This window comes from Chlorocebus sabaeus, chromosome 16 (assembly GCF_047675955.1).
Source record: "Chlorocebus sabaeus isolate Y175 chromosome 16, mChlSab1.0.hap1, whole genome shotgun sequence".
Taxonomy (NCBI): domain Eukaryota; kingdom Metazoa; phylum Chordata; class Mammalia; order Primates; family Cercopithecidae; genus Chlorocebus; species Chlorocebus sabaeus.
The window spans coordinates 8,743,806-8,766,822 of record NC_132919.1 but is presented as its reverse complement, the minus strand read 5'-3'; the positions used below and the strand labels follow the sequence as shown (position 1 = coordinate 8,766,822).

The following is a 23,017-nucleotide window of genomic DNA, read 5'->3' as shown; positions in this document are numbered from 1 at the left end:
CCTGTAATCCCAGCACTTTGGGAGGCTGAGGCAGGCGGATCACTTGAGGTCAGGAGTTCAAGATCAGCCTGGCTAACATGGTGAAACCCTGTCTCTACTAAAAATAGAATAATTAGCCTGGTGTGGTGGCACACGCCTGTAATCTCAGCTACTCGGGAGGCAAGAGAATTGCTTGAACCTGGGAGGCGCAGGTTGCAGTGAGCCAAGATCACGTTACTACACTCCAGCTTGGACAAAAGAGCAAGACTCTGAAAAAAAAAGAAAAAAGAAAAGAAAGAAAGAAAAAAGAAAGACGGAAGGAAGGAAAGAAGGAAGGAAGGAGAAGGGGAAGGGGGGAAGGAAGGAGAAGGAGAAGGGAAGGGAAGAGAAGGAAGGAAAGAAGGAAGGAAGGAAAGGGAAGGGAAGGAAAGGAAGGAAGGAAGGGAAAGAAAGAAAGAAGGAAAGAAAGAGAAAGAAAGTGTGAGAGAGAAAGAAGAGAGAGAGAGAGAAAGAAGGAAAGAAAGAAAGTGTGAGAGAGAAAGAAGAGAGAGAGAGAGAAAGAAGGAAAGAAAGAAAGAAAGAAAGAAAGAAAGAAAGAAAGAAAGAAAGAAAGAAAGAAGAAAGAAACTCTGACAGCTAACAGAGAACATATATTGAATGCTTATTATGCACCAAGAATGTTTCTACACATTTGCCTTTGTTAACTCATTGTGCTTAACCTTGAGCTCTTGCAAATCCCAAGCACACACATGGTGTGCCCTGTCCTTTTAGGTGACACCAACATGGTATGACACAAACGCAAACTGGGCATGGACAGCTGGTAACATTTGGTCATGAGGTGATCAAGATGTTCCAGAATATATTAACTATGAACTGTATCTAGACTGACATTAAAATGAAAACATAACTTGAACATTCTCAAAGACAGCCCTTAAATCCCCCACAGAGCCCCAGAAATTCTCATCCCCAGTTTAGGAACTTCAGGTTGGGGGATTTTGAGGCAGCCAGCCCTGCACTGGTCCACTGTGACTGCAGAAGAAATAGCAAATATTCAAGAAGTTCATGTAAGGTAGTGAATCATTTGATAACTGCCTGGAAAGATACTGAAAGGGCATAAGGCTATGTAAATATATAAAGGATCTTAGAGCCATGTCTACCATTCACTCAGCTTCCTCTAATGAACAACTTACGTAAACATGGTGCAGTTATCAAAACCAGGAAATGATCACTAACAGAGTACTATTAACTAAACGACAGACCTCATTTGAATCTTAGCGTATTTTCCCCCTTTTCCCCCTAATGTTCTCTTTCTGTTCTACAATTCAGTACAGGATCCCACATTGCATTTAGCCTTTGTGTCTCCTTCGTCTCTACCAATCTGTGATAGTTCCTCTGTCTTTCCTTATCTTTGATGACCCGAACACTTTGGTGAGTACTCCCCATAGTGAATGTCTGTGTGGTGAATACTCACTATATAGAATGTCTCCAAACTGGATTTCGAATGGTGTTTTCTCATGATTATGGTGATGTGTTTTTGGCAAAACAAAACAAAGAAACAAAGAAGTGACATGTCCTTCCCTCCTCAGTGCATTACAGCAGGGGATACATGATGCTGATATAGCTTATTGCTGGTCATGCTAACTTTGATCATGTGGTGAATGTGCTGTCTGCTGGGTTTCTCCACTGTGAGGTTCTTGTTTTCCCCTTTATAAGTGGTAATTATTTGGGGGGAACTACCTTGAGGCTATACGAATATCGTATTTCTCCACAGATTTTCACTAACGAATTTTTAGCATTCATCAGTAAATCTACAATTATTACCATGGTGTTTGCCTAGTGGCAGTTTTCTATTTCTCTCATTCCTCTCACGTTTATTAATTGGAATTCTTTTGTAAAGAAGACCTGTCCTTTCTCCTCCATTTATGTTTTCATTCAAGTGTCTATAACATTTAACTATCTATAATTATCTATAGACTGTGGATGTTTATTTTATCTATGAGTTATAATTCATCACTTTCTTTGTTCATTCAAATTGTCCCAGCTGTGGCCATTGGAAGCGCCTTCAGGTTAGTCCCTATGTCCTTTTGACACTCCCCATGGCTTTTCAAATATTGACTTATTTTCTGGCACTACAAGATGTGCTGGGTTTATGTTGTATATTTCCTATTTCAATCCTAGGATCAGCCATGTCTCTAAGGAGCTCTGGTTCCTTTTATTGGAGAATGGTATTTAGAAACCAAGATCTGGGCACTAGATCTTAAGGACACTCCCGTAAAGACAGGAGTGGGCAGAAGTGGTATTGGCTGAGAACGTTCATTTGCATCTTGGGTTTGCATCCATTACAGTGTGGGACACATAATGAGTGAGCGGGATGACTCACTCCTGCATAGCCAGCTTGGCCATCGCAGCAGGGGCTGGGCAGAGGGATCTTAAAACCCAGATCACACGGTTCAGCCCATGGGAAGAAAGGTCATCTAGGATGGAAGTAGCTTGTTGCTACTGGGATGTCATTGCCTCTGGGCTTTCTCTGTAGACAGAACTAGAAAATGTATGTGTATTAATCCAAGCACATACATCTTTTTAAAATTTTTCTATATGTATCTATCTGTATGCACTTTAACAACCATGAGTTCATACTGATTCTTTCAAGTCTGGCCTAACTCCACAAGGTTCATTCCAGCTTTCCCTCTTCTTTATTTTTCTTTAGTTCTCATTATCTATGGTTTATTCACGTATCTGTCTAATCCTAGTGTACACATAAAGAACTTTCAGATTTTTTTCTTTTTTCTTTTTTGACATGGAGTCTCGCTCTGTCACCTAGGCTGCAGTGCAGTGGAACAATCTCAGCTCACTGCAACCTCCGCCTCCTGGGTACAAGCAATTCTTCTGTCTCAGCCACTTGAGTAGTTGGGACTACAGGCACCCACCACCACGCCTGGCTAATTTTTGTATTTTTAATAGAGACAGGGTTTCGCCATGTTGGTCAGGCCAGTCTTGAACTCCTGACCTCAGGTGATCCACCCGCCTTGGCCTCCCAAAGAGCTGGGATTACAGGTGTGAGCCACCATGCCCGGTCCTGAACTTTTATAATTTTTAACTCACATTCATATGAGAAACATATTTAATAACCGGAAAACAGTATTTGTCTATAGTTTTTATTTTTGTTTTCGACCAGTATCCAGTCAAAGTACCATTTTACAAAGTTACTTAGGTTAGTTCTTTCATTGCCTATCCGCCTCAGTGTGGTTATGTCAGTAATTGATTATACAGTTAGGTTAATGTGCTACTGCTTGTCTCCCATTTTCGGTCCCCTACCCCCATATCCTGGTTGATTTTGATTATTTATTTAATTTTGGGTATGTAAAATATTGCCATGGTTCTAAACGTTAAAGCTATACACACAGATAATCCTCAGAGAAGTGCTGCTCCTCCCTCATCTCCAGTTTCATTCCTTGATCCTGTCCACCCTTTTCTCACCTCCACCTCCTATAGTAACTAATCAATCTCCTGAGTTTCCGGTGTATCCTTCCTGTGTTGCGAAGAATTCTTTTACGTAGGTCACCGTGGAGAGTCTGCTTTATGAAGGCATGAGGAAGGGAGTAGGGCAGAGAAGGGAGAGTCAAGTCTTGGAGAGTAGGAAGCAGGAGAGGGAGGAGTCATCCAGGACGGAAGCAGGCTAGGTCAGCCCAGGACTGCATGGGCCTAGAATATTCCAGAACATCAGGAAAGCAATGTGGAGAGCCAGCCAGAACCTGGAGGCCCCCTCCATATGAGATGCGGGCCCTCTAACTCCTCCCTTCATCACTATTTAGAAACCCCTAAGAGGATCTCCTCCCTGCCCCATCGTGGGCTGCCTGAGGAAGCTGGACCCAGGCGGACCCCACGCCTTCTCTGACCAGCGCTGCACCAAAGGGAAGATGAGCCCTCCGCATCATGACGTCCTATCAACATGGGAAGAAAAGGTGGAAGCAGGACTGGCTCTCCCTGTGCCCTCTGGGGTCCCACCAACCCACCCCAACTTCAGGCCTTTCTGCCCCATGCAGGGTCCCCAGCAAGCACTATGAGTCCTCTTTGCTGGCTCAGAAGAGGAACTTGGATATGGGGGAAGGCCTCATTGTTGGATGTTTCAACACCACCTCACTACTGGCAGGGGAATTGGTGGTGGTGGCGGGGGGCATTCCTGGCAGCAGCTGGAATTTTACAATGGGAGCTCTTCTCAACAAGATAGGGAGGGGGCTTGGGAGAGCAATGCCAGGGAAGCCAGGCCCTGCTTGCCCAGCTTTTGAAAAAAGGCGTCATGCTGGGAGAGCGGGTGCCACTGCCTTCCCCCGTCACCTCTGCCCCAAAGCCGTGAGGTTCTGCTGACAAGTCATAAGAAACAGCTGATGACTGACTCAGACGGAAGTGAGCGTTCAAAGGGCTGGGTGGTGAACCCGGTGTGCTGGGTTAACCCCCAGGGCAGCACGACTGAGGATCCCCTGGCCAGGCTCCCTCTCCCCGTCTCTCAGGCTCCCAGGGGCTAGTGACCCGGGCAAGTCCTGCCTCTGAGAAGAACTTGGGGCAAGCTTGAGAAAGCCTTGGAATGCCAGGGAGGCTGGCACACCAGAATTCCACCAGTGCCTGAGGATATCCTGCCCTTCCGTGGAGAAGGCTTTGATGTGTCCCTGGAACAGGGTGGGGCAGGGAGGGGGCACACTGAGGCCAGGACATGGGAAAGTCACAGGCGGCCCTAAGAAGAGAAGGAGAAGCCATGGGCAGGCAGGCATTGGGCGGGCTGTGCTAGCAGCAGCCCCATGGCACTGTGTTCTGCCCGCTTAAGGACAGGAGTGTGCAGAAGTGGTGTTGGCTGAGAACGTTCATTTGCATCCATTACCGTGTGGGACATGTAATGAGTGAGCAGGATGACTCACTCCTGCTTCACGGCATAACCAGCTTGGCCATCGCCACGGGGGCTGGGCAGAGGGGTCTTAAAACCCGATCACATGGTTTAGCCCAAGCTCCAGGCTAGAGATGCCTGGGCCCTGTGAGCCGCCACAGTCATCGCCGGTACAGTCCTAGAGTGTTGCTCGGTATCCCCTCTGGCCTCAGCCCTTTCTCTGGAGGATGCAGGGCTGTGAGGGTGTAGATACACGTGGTGGGGCTCAGAATCCCCAGCAATTGAGAGTCTAGATCTTTTTTTTGGAGACAGAGTCTTGCTCTGTCATCCAGGCTGGTGCAATCTTGGCTCACTGCAACCTCCACCTCCCGGGTTCAAGCCATTCTCGTGCCTCAGCCTCCCGATTAGCTGTGATTACAGGTATGCACCATCACACCCAGCTAATTTTTTGTATTTTTAGTAGAGACAGGGTTTCCCCATGTTGGCCAGGCTGGTCTCGAACTCCTGACCTCAGGTGATCCACCCACCTCAACCTCCCAAAGTACTGGGATTACAGACATGCCCAGCCTACCTCTTAAAGCAAAATCAAGTCTTCGCTTGTTGAAGTAGAGACGTGAATTGGTTCTATTTTTCTTCCAGGAACTGCCTCTGACTGTGCTGAGGGGCAATGTATTCTAGTGGTTGAAACCTCAGACTCCCTGGGTTTATACCCTGGCTTTGCCATCTCCTAGCTGTGTGACTTTAGGCAAGCTGTTTAACCTCTCTATGCCACCAATTTCCCGTCTTCAATCTGCCCCATCCAGCTTCCTGCAAAATTGGTCCAGCCTTCAGCCTCCTTCTGATAGGTTTCCCTCGCCTTGCTGGCAGCCCTCTAGAAAAGTAACAACAAATGGCTCAAGCCCCGCTTTTGTTCTACCTCTCACTCCAATCTGGAGCTCAAGTCTTTGACTTGTCCAACAGTGGGTCTGCAAGATGCCCCCTCTGCCCCTTGTCTCAGCCCTGCCATGGTTCACAGGCAGCACAGGAGCAGGCAAGTGAGGAACAAAGGGCAGCACCCTCACCTTTGGGCATCCCAATCTGTGTCAGGACTTCTCTGAAAGCCCTCTGCACTCAGCTTTGGGGAGAGAAGAAAGAACCTTCCAGAATGGTTGAAGACCCTTTTTCTCTTCCCAATCTTATAACAACAGGGTTGGCGGATCACTGTGCTGGTTCTGGACTGACACCTCCCAGCAAGCCCACCGGGGTGGTTGCGCCCACATCCTTGACAATACTCCATGGCTCTTAGAACTTTAGAATGCAGAGCATTTAGTACTTTTTGTCCCTAGAATTGGGTCTCAGCCACAATTTGAAAATAAAAAGTCCTCCCTGATCCCCTTGTCTGTTTATACCAGGGGCAACTCTCTCCCAGCTGCCTTGAACAAGCCCCTTATCCTCACTGGACCTCAGCCTCCCCTTCTGTAAAATGAGGTCTCTGAGCTCCCTCCAAGAACCTGCCCGGGGGGTAACCTGGGAGATCTCAGCCTGAGGACAAAGGGTCGTTGATGACATCTGGGCCAGCCGTTTATGCCCCAGGCTCATCCATGTGAAGGTGCCTGGTGTTCTACCTCCTCCAGCAGGTGCTGTTAGCCCTGAGCTGGAATAGGACCCACCTCCAGAGAGTCTTGTGGTCGGGCTGCCACAGGAGGCAGAAAGATGAGCCTTCGTCACAGGTGTCAGTCCCCACAGATGCTCATCCATGCCAGGTAGCAGCACAATCCCAGGTCAGGGAGGGGTCTGCCCAGTCTGGCTCAGGGTCAGCGGACTTACTACCTGAGCTGCCTGTGGAGGTGTTAAACAGAAGCCCCAAAGGCAACTGTAAAAGTCACACGGAAAGGCCTCAGGATGTCTCTGGGCATCTAGGTGCTGCTAATGGACACACCCAAGGTCTTGAATCACCAGTGAAAGGTTTTCTCTCTTTTTTTTTTTTCTTTCTTTTTGAGACGGAATCTCGCTCTGCCACCCAGGCTGGAGTGCAGTGGCGTGATCTCGACTTACTGCAACCTCCACCTCCCGGGTTCAAGCGATTCTCCTGCCTCAGTCTCCCGGGTGACTGGGATTACAGGTGCCCACCACCACGCCTGGCTAATTTTTAAAAATCTTTTTTAGTAGAGATGGGGTTTCAACGTGTTGGCCAGGCTGGTTTCGAAATCCTGACCTCAAGTGATCCACCCACCTCGGCCTCCCAAAGTGCTGGGATTACAGGCATGAGCCACCGCACCCAGTCACCCGTGAAAGGTTTTCTGAACTCAGCTCTTCACCTCCACAGCCAGAAGGCATGGGACCTAATGGGTTAGTCTGTCTCCTGGGCCAGCCCAGCACCCTGGCCTATGCTCCTGGGTCCAGGTCCTCAGCGAGCTAATTCCTGCACCCAGACCATGGCATGGGCTGGCTCCCCTTTCTCCAACACTCTTCCCCATCACTTGTCCTGGCTTCCTCATCCAGCTTAAATGTCCCTTCTTCAGAGAGACCTCCCTGACCCCCCAACACCCTGTAGTGGGGTCCCCACTTGTCCCACTCCCAGCATTATCCTTTACAGCACGTTTCACTTTCTGGGATCATGTCTTTCTTGGTTCCATCGCTCAGTGTCTGTGTCTCCCACCAAGGAGCACAGCTGCTTGGTTCACTGCTGTCTCCCTAGTGCCTGGCACATGGCAGACCGTCAGTGAACCTGCGATGGAACCAAGGTGCGTGTGCCGCTTCCTGTGTGCGCGCTGCTGCACCGTCCGGCTTTGGCATGCATAGCCTACCACAGACACTGTGAAAGGATGCTGCAGAGCTCACAAAGGGCTTAGTTTTCACTCAGCCAGTGGTGCCTCCCAGGCTGGGGAAGCAGGAGGATTTGCCTGTGTGGGACCTCCGTAAGCTGAATACTCCAGCCGCAAAGCTTGAACCCAGGTTAGGATTTTATCCTTCTTTGCATGTCATTTGCATGGCTCAGCTCTGAGCGATGTGCTTCCTCTTCTGGCTTCCAGAGCTGAACTGCAGCTTTCTTGGCATCCCTCTACGGCCTGGCCTGACTGGCCAGTGAAGGGGTCTGCCCAGAAGGGGTGAGTGCAGTGACATGCCCTGGGGCCAGGGGCGATGATGGCAATGACTGTAGCAGGACAGCTCTCGCGTGTTGGAGGCTTACTCGGCGCATCTGCCACGGCATTTTATCTTCCCAAGAGTCCCATGAGGCTTTAGCACCACCGTCATCCCATTTTACAGATCCGTCAACGGAAGTTTGGAAAAGTTAAAGTATTTGTCCAAAGTCACATAGTTAAGCAAATATCAGAGTCCAGGTTTGAGTGTGAAGTCTGTTGGATGCCGGAGCCAGGCTTACTCACTGTGCCAAATCACTTTCCGTGGCTTCCGCAGAGACCCGGGAGCCCTCATACATAACTAAGAAGCTGGGCTGGCCTTGCTGGGGGCTCTCAGTTCCCCATACGGGGCTAAAACCCTCCTGAAATTCCCACTTCAGTGACTGTCCAGCTCAGCTAACCACCCCTTGGATTCTCCTCAGTAGGATGAGGAAGGAGGGCAGGCTAGGTCTTTGAATGACAGGTAACATTGCCAAGCCCCAGGGGAAGGAAAGAAAAATGGCCAAAGTGGAGGTTAGGGCAGAAAGGAAACAGATGCCTGTGACCTGGGCACCCAATCAGAGGGAGCTCCCTCCAAGCATATTGAGGGAGTTCCTGTGGCCTTCTCATCAGGAACACGCTCCCTGCCCCATCCCTGGAGATTTGGAAAACACAGCCCTGGAAATTCAGAAAAAGTCCCCCAAGTGATTCTGACTTTCCCCTCGGGGTCTTCCTGTCCAGCCCATTGGGGTCTGACCACTCCCTGGGCACTTGGCGAAGCTCCCCACTGCCCAGTGGGGAAGGCAGATCCCTTTCCACTTCTCTGCTCCCATCCCTGACCCCTTACTTCCCACACCTCTGTCCTATTCTGCTGCAGGGGTGCTCTGTCCTGCCACTCAGATGTGGCCCTCCAGACGCCGTTCCTACCCTGGAGGCAGCTATAAGGCTGTTTCCACTGCACCTGAGCTATAGCTGGGCTGGGCTGATCGCGCCGCACTGTGAGCGCCCTTTGTCTTTACTGGACCAGGTGCTCTCTGGGAAGGGAACTCGACAAGCTGACCGGTGTCTGTCCCCCATGCAGGCAATGACCCAGGATGCAGCCAGGGGCCACGACATGCACGGAGGACCGCATCCAGCACGCCCTGGAACGCTGCCTGCACGGACTCAGCCTCGGCCGCCGCTCCACCTCCTGGTCAGGTAGGTCCGAGGGAGCCGGGGAGGCGTTGAGGGCTCAAGGAAGCCTCAGGGGCCACGGTGGGCTCTGGACCAGGCATGGAAGCTGGTAGATTCTAGGTCAAACCCTGTCTGTGTGACTTGGGCAAGCCCCAGGCTTCACCTGGGCAGGTGCCCGGCACAACACTTGATGTCGTCAAACCTCAGTATCCGGCACTTTCTCCCTTCTCCCATGGCATCTTCCTCATCCTACTCAGGGCTGCCTTTTGCTTCTGGAAGAATCCATTGAATCTGCTTAGAAAACCACAACTGCTGATTCTGAAAAAGCAGCTGGGAATCCACAGGCAGCTCTCCCCAGAATTCTCCTGTTGGTTTGTTTCTGGTTCCCTCATAGCCCTATCCTTCTCTTCCCTGTAGAATAAGGGAAAACTCAGCAGAGCTGCGGAGAGCGGGAGGGCTCTGTGTTTTCCATCTCCCAGGACTGAGAAATAGGATGTCTGCAGTCCCCGGCAGTTGTGTCTCTGAAGGCTGGCGCCTGGCTGTAAAAAATTCCTTATGCTTGTAGAGCTTTTTCATGCCCTGTATCTCACTGGCCTCCCGAACTTCTCCGTGAGTAGCCACCCAGTGCTCCTTGAACATACCTGGTCCCTCCCTACCCCAGTACCTTTGCACCTGCTGCCCGGAATTCTTCCCTGGGAACTGCACATAGCTGGCTCCTTCTCATCCAGGTCTCAGCTCAAATGTCGCTTCCTCTTAGAGGCTCTCCTTGGCCTTTGAAATGAGACAGACCTGGATTAAAGCTATCTCCCATTGGCTTTACAACCCTGCGCAAGCCACTCACCCTCCCAGGACCCTGGCCCTACTTGCCTTGTCTGCAAAATGGGAATAATAACAATGGAACCACTTTCCTGAAGGGACAGTGGGAGCCTCAATGAAGATAATGTATTCAGAGACCTAGCACTGTATTGGCACATAGTAGGTGGTCAATAAATGGTAGTTTTCTTTCTTGCCTCCTACCCAGGTTTTGATGGAGGCTAAGCTCATAGGGCTGGGGAGAGGGATATCGTTAAGCAAAAGAATATAAAAATATCTGATCTTTGCAAATTTTCTGACAACCTGTGAGCACATGGACACATTGTTAGAAGCCTCCAGAACTTTGGAGGGAGCCTGTACACGTGAGAGGTCCTGGAGCCTGAGCTCCACGAAGTTCAAGTTCAATCCATTTCTACTCCTGGGGCTCTCACTCCCCACTCCACACACACATACACACAGCCCCTCCCTGCTCTTCCGCCCCGGGCCGTCCCTTTAATTTTTAGGGGTTTACCCTTGCTGACTGCAGGGAAACAGAGATTGACAAAATAAGAAAGTCTGGGGAAGTTACAGAGTGACACAGTGCTCATGGCAGCTTTTAAAATAGAACTCATTTAGCTTCCCCTTCCTGGGCTCCATTGCCACTCCTGGGAAGCTCCACGGCTGCTGTAGACTCAGTCTTGTGTCTTGGGACGGAACTCACCATGGCTCCTCTCTGTATTCTTCCAGCAATTTCTGCCTCTGTTCTAACCTCCCTGCAACTCATAGGTACCAGAACCCACTGTAGGAAACCAGGGCAGAGGAGGTTGTGGAAGAACTGGTGCTCCCACAGGGAGCAGAGTTGTGGTGAGCTCATTATCCTCCAACGTGGATCCCAGCCCACGTCTCCAATCCCTGTGTCTCTTGCATATGCAGAAACAGGGAACTTGTCATTATGTCTCGATGGGGCATGGTAGGGTTGAGTGTTGATCCAGCATCTTCTCCTAGGTTCACTTACTTTAGAAAGGAGTGTTCCAGGCCCCGTGCGGTGGCTCACGGCTATAATCCCAGCACTTTGGGAGGCCGAGACAGGCGGATCACGAGGTCAGGAGAACGAGACCATCTTGGCCAACATGTTGAAACCCCATCTCTACTAAAATACAAAAATTAGCCGGGCGTGGTTGTGTGTGCCTGTAATCTCAGCTACTTGGGAGGCTGAGGCAGGGGAATCGCTTGAACCCGGGAGGCGGAGGTTGCAGTGAACTGGGATTGCGCCACTGCACTCCAACCTGGGCGATAGAGCAAGACTCTGTCTCAAAAAAAAAAAAAAAAAGAAAAAAAAAAAAAAGAAAGGAGTGTTCCAGTGCAAATACCACAGAAGAATGTTCCAGCATAAATGCCCCTTCTCTACAACCCCTACCTGAGTGTGGCCGGAAGACACCAGAACTGACCCCCTTGCCTCTCTCTCCTTTTCAAGCTGGGCTGTGTCTGAACTGCTGGAGCCTGCAGGAGCTGGTCAGCAGAGACCCGGGCCACTTCCTTATCCTCCTTGAGCAGATCCTGCAGAAGACCCGAGAGGTGAGGGCGAGTCAGGAACTGAAGGGCAGAGCTGGGGTCAGCCTCGTAGAGTGGAGAAATGGGTCCCAGAGAACATCATTCCTGGGTGCCTGGACCTCCAGAGGGGCTTGGCAAAGGCCCCGGGAACCTGTGAGTTTTGTGTTTCGAGTAGTGCTTGCATATGAGGGGTTTCTAGGAAGGGGTGCATTCCGTAAGAACACATAATACGCGAGCTAGGATCCTGAGTTCAGCTACAGACATGGCTGGTAAGTCCAGGTATTGACTAGGGAGGGAGAAAACACTTTACCCAATTCCTTTCCTCAAAAAGATCCATAAAAACAAAGACACGAAAGAGAAAACTGATCGGAAAGGTAAACTGAGGCCTCCTCTTATTGTTCGATCAATGGCTTTCATGACAAAGAAGAGGAATGTGTTTAGTGCTGAGCTGGGCTTGGGCTCCAGAATAGCTGTGAGTCCCAGAAGAGGATTTGTATAAAGAATTCTCTTTTGTAAAGAATTCTCTTTTATGGTGTGTGTGTGTGTGTGTGTTTTAATTATTTTAAATACATGTGATTTGGAAAACATGTCACTTTCACTCTCAGTTACCTATCCCTGTAAGAAGATGCCCAAGGTTACACAGTTCTCACCCCACTATTTACCTAGTACTTTTTAACCGTCATCATAAACCAACCAGCTCAGAAAAGCTGAACCACCTCTGGAGTGCATAACATATAAACCCACATGGAAAGTCTAGACCACCATGTAGCAATACAGGAGGGTTTCATAGAAAGGTCTGATCTGCAAGGCTTGGTAGACACATTGTCTATTAAGGGTAAAGAAAAGGAGAAGTCTCAATTTGAGCCTACTGAGCTCATCTAGCACAGAAGGCATGACGGGGCTTTCTCTGTGTCTCCAACCCCCACGAGTTCCAAAATGGACCGAGAAACCTTCTGACCAATGAATTCTAAATCGTGTGGTGTGCACATGTGTGCATGTGGTGTGGTAGGTGTATCAGAGAGGCAGTTCACAAAGGGATAAATAGAAGTTGTAAACTAATATGAAAAAGCGATAATAAAATGAATGCAAATGAAAACCATAATAAGACAAACTTTGCCTAACAAATTAGCTAAAAAACAAAAGGTAAGGCCAGGTACAGTGGCTTGTGCCTGTAATCCAAGCACTTTGAGAAACTCAGGTGGGAGAAATGCTTGAGCCCAGGAGTTCAAGACCAGCCTGGGCAACATAGCAAGACGTCGTCTCTACAAAAAATACAAAAAGTAGCCGGTTGTGGTGCTGTGCACCTGTAATCTCAGCTACTTGGGAGGCTGAGGCAGGATTGCTTGAGCCCAGGAGGTCAAGGCTGCATTGAGCCAGATTGTGCCACTGCACTCCAGCCTGTGCAATACCCTATTTCTCTCTCTCTCTCTCTGTTAAAAAAAGATAAAAACCAATTCAGAAAGAGCATGGTGACACTGGTACTTTTATATATATAGATAGCACAAATGGCAAAATCCTTTTGGAAAGCAATATGACAATATGTCCCAAAGGTCATGAAAGTCTATAAACATGTTGACAATCTTTGTTGACTACACTTCTTGAACTCTTTTCTAGATAAATAATACAAACTATAGAAAAAGGAATGTGCTGCATAATAGTGTTCATTGCAAAATATGTAAAATATCAAGAAAATAATCTTGAATGTCCACAATGAAACTAATAAGATGCCAGGCACGGTGGCTCACGCCTGTAATCCCAGTACATTGGAAAGCCAAGGCGGGTGGATCATGAGGTCCAGAGATCGAGACCATCCTGGCCAACATGGTGAAACCCCCTCTCTACTAAAAAAAAATATAAAAAGTAGCTGGGCTAGGTGGTGTGTGCCTGTAATCTCAGCTACTTGGGAGGCTGACGCACGAGAATTGGTTGAACCCAGGAGGCACAGGTTGCAGTGAGCCAATACTGCATCACTACATTCCAGCCTGGCGACAGAGCGAGACTCCATCTCAAAAAAAAAAAAAAAGAAAGAAACTAAGAAACTAGTAAGTTATGGAGGTCTACCACAAGGAGTATAATATAGCTAAAAAATGATGGATATTATCCAAGGGCATAAACAAAATTTAATATATGATACAATTACATCAGTAAGATTTATTGAATGGTTTAGGGAAAATTGACAAAATTGACTAAACATTTGGAAAAAGATAGAGTGAGATCCCCAACTGACACCATACAGCAGGTGAAATTCTAGTTACATGAAATATGTCTCTGTTTTTTTTTTGAGGCAGAGTCTCAGATTCCTGAGTAGTTGGGATTACAGGCGTGCACCACCACCCCTGACTAATTTTTGTATTTTTAGTAGAGACGGGGTTTCACCATGTTGGTCAGGCTGGTCTTGAACTCCTGGCCTCAAGTGATCCACCTGCCTTGGCCTCCGAAAGTGTTGAGATTACAGGCATGAACCACTGCGCCCAGCCTAAATATTTCAATTTCAGAAAATGAAGTTTCAAAGAAAATAAGAAAGTATATATGAATATTTACATGATCTTTGCATGCAAAAGTGAAAATCCATGAAGGAAAAATCAACACGTGTAATTTCTGTACATGAAAAATATTTATAAAATTAAAAGGCAAACCACCAACTGCAAAAAGAAAAAATTTATAACACAAATAACAGGTAAATGTATAACGAGAAGGGAAAAAAGGGGGTCTTAGAGACCCTATAGTAAAACAGAAATTTACTTATAATACCATATGTAAAATACATTAGGAGTAAAAATATACACAATAGCTTATAGCTTCGCAGACACAGGAACAGAAAACCAAACACCACATGTTCTCACTCATAAGTGGGATTTGGACAATGAGAACACATGGACACAGGGAGGGGAACATCACACACCGGGGCCTGTCGGAGGTTGGGGGACAAGAGGAGGGAAAGCGTTAGGACAAATATCTAATGCATGCAGGGCTTAAAACCTAGATGACGAGTTGATAGGTGCAGCAAACCACCGTGGCACATGTATACCTATGTAACAAACCTGCACGCTCTGCACGTGTATCCCAGAACTTAAAATAAAATTTAAAAGAAAAGAAAATACACAGGGCAAAAATGGTGTCAGGAGAGGGACATTCAAACAGCTGTGGTTGGGTTTGGGAGGGGAAATTGTGAGTGTTTTCGTTTACATCTATTTTCCAAATATTTGTCATGTGATTACACTACTTTTCACTTAAAAAAAAAAAAAAAAAAAAGCAAGGCTAGAATGAGGAAGAACCACTGTATTCTGCTTCAGGGAGCCCTGGACCCTGTGAATGAGTCTCATTCCCTTTCTCGTCCTCTCCACAGGTCCAGGAGAAGGGCACCTACGACCTGCTCACCCCCCTGGCCCTGCTCTTCTATTCCACTGTTCTTTGTGTAAGTCCAGGTGGGCCAGGATGCGGGAGGTGAGGGAGGAGGGGCAGGAGTGACCTCTCTCTGGGGCAGAGCCCTCACACCTCTGGAAATAAGCAGAGAGAGAAACTGTCAAACAGTGGCATGTGAAATGGGTTTCAACCTTTAGATGGCTTCAGAGCAGCCACCATGAGAGGCTTCCAGTGACTCCATGTGGCCGCCATAGTGCCTGGCATCTCTGGGCTCCCATGGAGGAACTGCTGCCACTGTCTGTTCACAAGCCACAAGAGATATTCTATGTCCACCTCATTCTTCACCCCAGTGGTCGGTCACCCAATGTGATCACCTGCTGTATTCACCAGACAGGGGGCACCAAATGTGTACACTGACTGAATCCATCCTCAAAAAATAAACATTTACCTGTAATGAGGCTGTTTAAGTAAAGGTGGTTTAGGCATTGAAGACCATTATCCATAACATAACATTGAAGACCACTGAATCCACCCTCAAAAAATAAACATTTACCTGTAATGAGACTAATTAAATAAAGGTGGTTTAGGCATTGAAGACCGTTATCCATAACATAACATTGAAGACCATTGAATCCACCCTCAAAAAATAAGTGTTTACCTGTAACGAGGCTGTTTAAGTAAAGGTGGTTTAGGCATTGAAGAGTGTTATCCATAACATAACATTGAAGACCATTGAATCCACCCTCAAAAAATAAACATTTACCTGTAATGAGGCTGTATAAGTAAAGGTGGTTTAGGCATTGAAGACCATTATCCATAACAAGGGTCAGCAATGGCACCATTGACCAGTAAGGGGACAGCCTTTCAGAGAGGCTCACTCAAGCATTGGGTAAAGCAAGTCCCTTCCAGTAGAGACACCCCAGGTGCCATCTTGCCCATCTGAAACTCACTCCCTGTGGGTAACTTCCAGTTCCACCTGGCCTTGTCCTGGGACACACTGCTGCCAGGAAATGTGTGTCTTTTGTGGAATATTCCAGAAAGGGAGCAGGGGCTGTTTGGGACTATCTGAGCCTTTTCTCACCTAGATCTCTTTGCTTGTTGCCTGCCTCCATCCTAGACACCACACTTCCCACCAGACTCGGATCTCCTTCTGAAGGCAGCCAGCACCTACCATCGGTTCCTGACCTGGCCTGTTCCTTACTGCAGCATCTGTCAGGAGCTGCTCACCTTCATCGATGCTGAACTCAAGGCCCCAGGTAAGCATTGAGGCAGCTGGCACGGGGGGCAGGGTTCACAAGGTCAGAATGCTTCCAACTCCTCTGAAACTGTTCTTTGTGACCCCCCTTACCTTGCATCCTTTGGTTCATCTCTGCCCGTGCCTTGGTTCACAACCATGGAGTCTCCTCTTCACGGCACCATCAAGCATCTGATGGTTGAATCCACACAAGATGAAAGTAAACAAGGGAGGTAACTCGAGGAGGGATTCTTAGGGGAAGCAGGAGCGAGCACTCAAGGCAAGAAGACCCCAGCCCTTGGCCTATGCCTCTGATCTGGTTAGTCAAGGGGTCTCCAAGGCTGCCCAGGTCAGACAGAGAAGCCCCCAGGATGCTGACAAGAGGCCTTTGCCTGTTCTCTGTGCCCCAGGAACAAGTAGGTAATTCTGTGTGTGGGTTGATGCAGTTTGGGTCAGGGAAGGTGGCTGGTGCTAGGAATGATGGCCACTGTGACAAGTGTGGACAAGAGCCGGGACTCAGTTTTCATGTGTGGGGTCTGAAAAGTAGTTCAGAAATTGCAGGTGCTGTCATAAACATGAAAATCCGGTCTAAGGAAGCTATGATAGTGCAGGAGAAAACATTATCAAGTGTGATTTACTGAGAAGTGGCTCAGCGAATCAGTACTCAAAGGAATAAATTCACAAAAGCACCTCAATAGATGCCTCTAAAATATTTCATAAAATTCATCACCATTCCTGATATTCAAAACCCCTCAATATATGGAAACGATTACTCTAGAAGTGCTTTTAATATGGCAACAGCCCAAGGTAAAATACTAGAGGCATCTTCTTTAGAGCCAATAATCTTCCTCTTTTGGCTTATCGGTATTTTGCCTATGCAAAAAGACAAAAACAAAGAATGCTTTCTCTTCTGAAGACGAGAAATTTTAATTAGTTGGAGTTCAAACAATTGGTTTTCTGTCAAGACTGAGAGAATCCCCTGAACGAAGAACTGTCAGACTAGAAAACAGGTAACTAAGAACTTTTTTATAACCAGCATTAACCAAGAAGAAAACATAATTTAAAAAAATTTACAATAGCAGTTAAAAATAAAAAATAAAATTTTAATAACCTATATAGAGGAAACAAACTTTGCTGAAGAATGAATAATTGAAGAATCATATTGCTGGGTTGAATCAATATTGTAACGAGACCAGGTGTTAGGAAAATAAACATAACCACAATCGAAATAACAAGATATTTTTAAAATCTATAAAATATATATAAATAAAAAAATATAAATATTTTACATATAAATAAATTTATATATAAAGAAAATAAAATCTATTTGAAAGATTTATTTATGCACTTAGTATATATTCATTCATGTATTTTTAAAGGAGAGTAAGAAGGAAATATTTCCATTTTTTGAAGGTATTATAGGGCTATAGTTATTAAAATAGTACACTATGGGTATAAGAATAGGTAGATAATGGAAGAAAATGTAATATCAAGAAACAGATTAAATATACAAAATTATATTATATGATAAAGTGGCATCCTCAAATTGCTGATGAAAAAATCAGTCATTTCATAAATGATATCAGGATAATTGGTAGACCATAAAAAAAATTGAGTGAGAAAACTATCTAAACAGGCCAGGTGCAGTGGCTCACACCTGTAATCCCAGCACTTCGGGAGGCCGAGGCAGGCAGATCACCTGAGGTCAGGAGTTCGAGACCAGCCTGGCCAACATGGTGAAACCTCATCTCTACTAAAAATAGAAAATTAGCTGGGCTTGGTGGCATGAGCCTGTAATCCCAGCTACTCAGGAGGCTGAGGCATGAGAATTGCTTGAACCTGGGAGGCGGAGGTTCAAGTGCCTCCAAGATTATGCCGTCGCACTCTAGCCTGGGCAACAGAAGCAAAACTCTGTCTCAAAAAAAAAAAAAAAAAAAAAATTCTATCTAAAAAATAAAATTAAGAGTCCTAACTCAAACATAAAAATAACTTTTAGATACATTAGCGGTTTAGGTGTAGAAGACAAGACCACAAAAACTACAGAAGAAAAATAGGTTGTATGAGCCTGGAGAGGAGAAGAGCTGCCAAACATATTCCCCAGGGCAAAAATTATAAAGGAAAAGACTAACAGGTATGAAAGCAAAAAATTTAAAGCTTGTCATATGGCAAGCCCACTTTGAGTGAAAGGTAAATGACAAACTGAGAAAAATATTTGCAATAAAAATTAATATATCAGGCTGGGTGCGGATCATGAGGTCTGGAGATCAAGACCATCCTGGCCAACATGGTGAAACCCTGTCTCTACTGAAAATACAAAAATTAGCTGGGCGTGGTGGTGTACACCTGTATTCCCAGCTACTCGGGAGGCTGAGGCAGAGAATTGCTTGAATCTGGGAGGCAGAGGTTGCAGTGAGCTGAGATTGTGCCACTGCACTCCAGCCAGGTGACACAGCGAGACTCCGTCTTAAAAAAAAAAATTAATATATCAAACCCATGAAGATTTTTTTTTGAGTCCATTAAAAAATAGGCAAGCACACTTATGGAAATATGAATAAATATGATTCAACAACATCAAAAAAGAACCCCCCAAAATATTCACCCTCACTACTCAGACAGAAAATGCAAAACTAAAGAGCAAAACTCTTTTTCCCCCCTATCAAATTGGCAAAAATAAAAAAGAAAGAACAAAAATGCCAGTGCTGGTGAGGAATGGGGGGCTGTGTTTACTAAGGAATCAGAAAAAATATCCTTTCACCCAGCAATTCTATTCCTGAATTTTATCCTGATGAATCCCTATGGATGTACAAAGATTCAGCTACAAAGATGTTCATCAATGCATTCTTGCTAATAATCAACCAATGCTAAAAAACCTAAACATTGAACATGGTTGAGTACCCTGTGGCAAAGTCATTTGGTGAAATGTTATTCAATTATTAAAAACGATATTGTAGAAATAGTTACTGAGCTCAAAAGATGTTGAGTAACTAGTCGAGCGTAAAAGCAGTCCCCCCAGTACTAAGTATGTTATAATCTCATTTTTATTTTCTCTCTTGCTAATGGACACATGCACCAGACCAGGTTTAGTACTGGTAGTGTTTCATTCTCACCTTACACATTAAACACACACAGAATGGAAGTACCAAATCTTATTCCCCAACGACTTATGGACCCTAGAAAGCTCAAGACTGGCTTGTACATTTCTTTGGAAGGGTTCATAACTTGCCTAACCCAACCAGTTACCTGATCTATCTGCGTCCTACGCAGTCAGCTGACCTGTTTGTGCCTCGTCCAATCAGCTGATCTGCATGTCCCCAGTCGGTCAGCCGTCTGCTGTTGTCTGTCATTACAAAGAGCAGAGCAGGTACAGCTAGGAATGGCCAACCCCCAAGTCTACCTACAACCAGGTCCTCACCTTGTGGTAGAGACTTGGGTGGAGATTTAGGACGTCAGGAAGACCCTTAAGAGACGCTGGACTCTGAAAGGTAAAAGGTGGATCTGCCAACCCAGCTTCCCAAGGAAAGGAACAAACCAGTTAAAGGAACAAACCCTAAAGGAACAAGCCAGTTTAAGGTCACACTCCTTCATTCCCTCCCTCACTCCCTCCCACTGTCCCCCAGAACAAACAGACTTGGATGTCTTCTGAGCTTCTTTTCTTCCTTTCTACAAGGCTCAGAGAAAGAATTTAAAATGCAAATGTCTTGGCAGGGCCTTGGGTTTCTACCCAAGACTGAAATGATTCTTTTTTATTTTGAAAAGGATAAGGGAGTTGTGGGGTTGGGGGAGGTGATTACCTGTGGGGAGACCACTTCCCAATTTCAAGTAGAACCAGCTGTCCCTCCTCACCTCAATGCACGCTATGCCTTGAGATATTTTTGCAGGCGGCTGGGTAGAAACTCTGTTCTGGGCAGACAGAAAGCAGATGTGCCATGGAGGGGCTGGCGGTGGTGAGGCCCAGTTCCTGGAATGATAAAATGTAAAGTCTGCAGCACAAGGACCAGGCAGGGCAGCAACGGGAGCCGGAAGTAGAATGAGGGTCCTTTGGCCTCAGAGCAGGGGGGATCCTTGGAACCATCACTCACTGCTGACGGCACATCCTTCCCGGGACCATGTGAAGCCTCAGATATCCTGGTGACCAATGAGAAGTCAGATACCCCAAGAGGGCAGCTCAAGCCAAGTACCCATGGTAGGAACCTCTCCTCTTCCAGGGAAAGCAGAACCAAAATAGGAAACCATCAACTCTCCCTCGTTTCCGGGAATCATTTTCAAACAGTTCCAAAACCTCACACATATATAAATATATAGTGAGCCTGTGCCCACTCATTAATGAGGAGAGCAGCACGATGATATAGCTGGCTTATAGGAGGATCCAAGAAACTGAGATGAGCTCCTCATGGAAACTAGAGTAAGATTCAAAGTTAGATACCAAATAGTTAATATCACAGAGGGGAAGAAAACTGTAACCTTTGAGGTTATCTTTTCTACTGAACAGAAATCTCTTGCTACTTACCTCACATCCACCAGTTAACCTTCAATTTTAAAGAAGCTAAGCCCTAATCCATAACAAATAGTTAAACAAAATTACCTTCTACATGACCCTTAAATGAGCTTTTTGAAAAATGCTTTTGTATTTTTTTTTTTTTTTTTTGAGACGGAATCTCGCTCTGTCATCCAGGCTGGAGTGCAGTGGCGTGACCTCGGCTCACTGCAACCTCCACCTCCTGGGTTCAAGAGATTCTTCTGCCTCAACCTCCCGAGTAACTGGGACTACAGGCATGCGCCACCATGCCCGGCTTATTTTTGTATTTTTTTTAGAGACGGGGTTTCACCATATTGGCCAGGCTGGTCTCGAACTCCTAACCTCGTGAGCCGCCCACCTCGGCCTCCCAAAGTGCTGGGATTACAGGCGTGAGCCACCGTGCCCGGCCTTTCCTATGATTTTTAACAGGCCTGCGGCCATCTTTGTACTCAATTCCTGAGTCCCTCCCACCCCCAGTTAAGTGGAGAGAGGGCTAGGATGGAGGCCAGGGAACTTGAACACTTGAAGGAGAGCCTGATTAACTTAGTGGCTTCTAGTCCTTGGGGCCAGATCGTTGTATTTGCAAATCCTGGGTCCGCTACTCACTAACTGTGGGCCTTCAGCAAGACATTTAGTTTGTGAGCTTCAGTTTCCTCATCTGTAAAATGGGTGTATAGCAATGCTTCCGTGTCAATACAGTTGGTGAGGATTAATGTTGGCCTAATTGATTTCACAGTGCTGGGGGCAGTAAGGGTTGCAGTGGTGTTAGCTCAGAAGGTAGGTCCTGGTAAAGTCACAGGGAGAAATGAGAAGGGACGCGGGGAGGTGAGGCCCCCACCCGTGAAGTCTTAGGGACCCAGTTGCCATGGAAATGAATGAAACAGTTTATCCTGCTTTGATGTGGCTGGGTGGCAGAGGAAGTGGGCCTGTTATCAAGGCTGGGGGCCTCCCCCTGCTTCCTGACTCCACCCCCATATGATCGTCCAGTGCCTCGATTCTGGAGGTAGCAGGAAACTTCACGTCAGTGCCACCGGGTCCGGCCCACCACAGCCCTCTTGGGGTCAGCCCACATGTTTATTGAATATTTACTCTATGCCTGCATAGCTGTGCCGACCACAATACTTTCCTGCAAAGAATTTATCTGTAAAGCTGGGGGATGACACTGGGCATCTTACGTGCAAACCGCTCTGCAATTTTCAAAGCACACAAACTTCAAGGATTGCATCTCGCCTGTAAGGGAAGAAGGAAAAGTCATATTCTTCTCATTATAAAATGGGAAATGATTTTGAGAAAACCAAGTTCAGTATTTCTTGTTCAAGATACAAAGTGAAGTATGAAAGAGGCAACATGAACCCTCGTATGACAAAGACCCGTACTTCGTCACTTATTAGCTAATGATCTTGGACAAGTTGCTTAGACTCTCTGAGCCTCCTGGTCAAAAGCAGGATTATAATTACCATTGAGGATGATGAGGAGGAGGACAGCAATGATGCCAGGGTTGTCTACGGCGTATGAAGCACTGTCACAGCTTCGTCCCATCTAACCCTCAGAACACCTCCATGGGTAGTTACTATTATTCCCATTTTTCAGATGTTGAAATGGAGGGCTCGACATTTATGTAACTTGCTCCTAGTCACAGAGCTGACAAGAGCTCTACCACTCGGACCCATATCTCTTTGATACCAAAAGTCATATCATATCCTTTTCACATTTGCATAAATCTGTGTTTCTACCAAGAGGCCTGACAGATGGCTGCATGACCCTGGGTTACCCAGGCTGTCTTTTTATAAACATTCCCCCTTTGGGGAATTTCTCCTGCCCCTTTCCCTTTGGGATGCTTAATATGGCTTCATACCCTTTGATCTCCTATCAAATGAGAAACAAACCTGGGTTAGGTCAGTTTTGCTTATCAACAGGTGGCAGGTGAATTCAGAATGTTCTTCAGTGGTGAGACGTTTCTCTTGGGACATTACTGATCACAGACATTTGCATTTTATACTTTTTGTCTCTGGTTATGGAATGAAAGGTTAGACCTCTTGAAGGATGTCCAACATCATTGACTAGTAGGTGGGGGAGGTTTAGGGTAAAGAGTAGAGGCCGGTGTTCCAGAAATCACAGGGTGTGATCAGTTAGGACTGAGTTGGCTGCCTATAGCAGAAAGCCCCAAACAACAATGCCTTAAACTCACAGGGGCTAGTTTTCTCTTACACACACACACACACACACACACACACACACACACACACACACCACACACCACAATCTGTAAGAAGGCAGGCCAGCATTGGCATGGTGGTCCCATGAACCTCCTAGACCAGCCTTCTCTCATCTTTCTGCTCCACCATCCTTAGCAAGAGGCACCATCTTCAAGGTTGCTTCATGGTCTAGGATGGCTGCTGGAGTGCTGGCCATCATGTCCACATTCCAGTTAACAG

General features: G+C 46.6%; 1 protein-coding gene across 2 annotated transcripts in view; it reads left to right on the top strand.

Annotated features, from left to right (window-relative positions):
- The window catches only part of PIK3R5 (phosphoinositide-3-kinase regulatory subunit 5), an 88,287-nt gene that overhangs the window by 47,343 nt on the left and 17,927 nt on the right, over positions 1-23,017 (top strand). For both annotated transcript variants that reach the window (XM_008010323.3, XM_008010322.3), the window contains exons 2-5: positions 9,035-9,150; positions 11,393-11,493; positions 14,816-14,884; positions 15,950-16,088. In XM_008010323.3, the coding sequence (XP_008008514.3) occupies positions 9,048-9,150; positions 11,393-11,493; positions 14,816-14,884; positions 15,950-16,088 (412 nt within the window). In that variant the 5' untranslated portion in view covers positions 9,035-9,047. The remainder of the gene's footprint in view (positions 1-9,034; positions 9,151-11,392; positions 11,494-14,815; positions 14,885-15,949; positions 16,089-23,017) is intronic.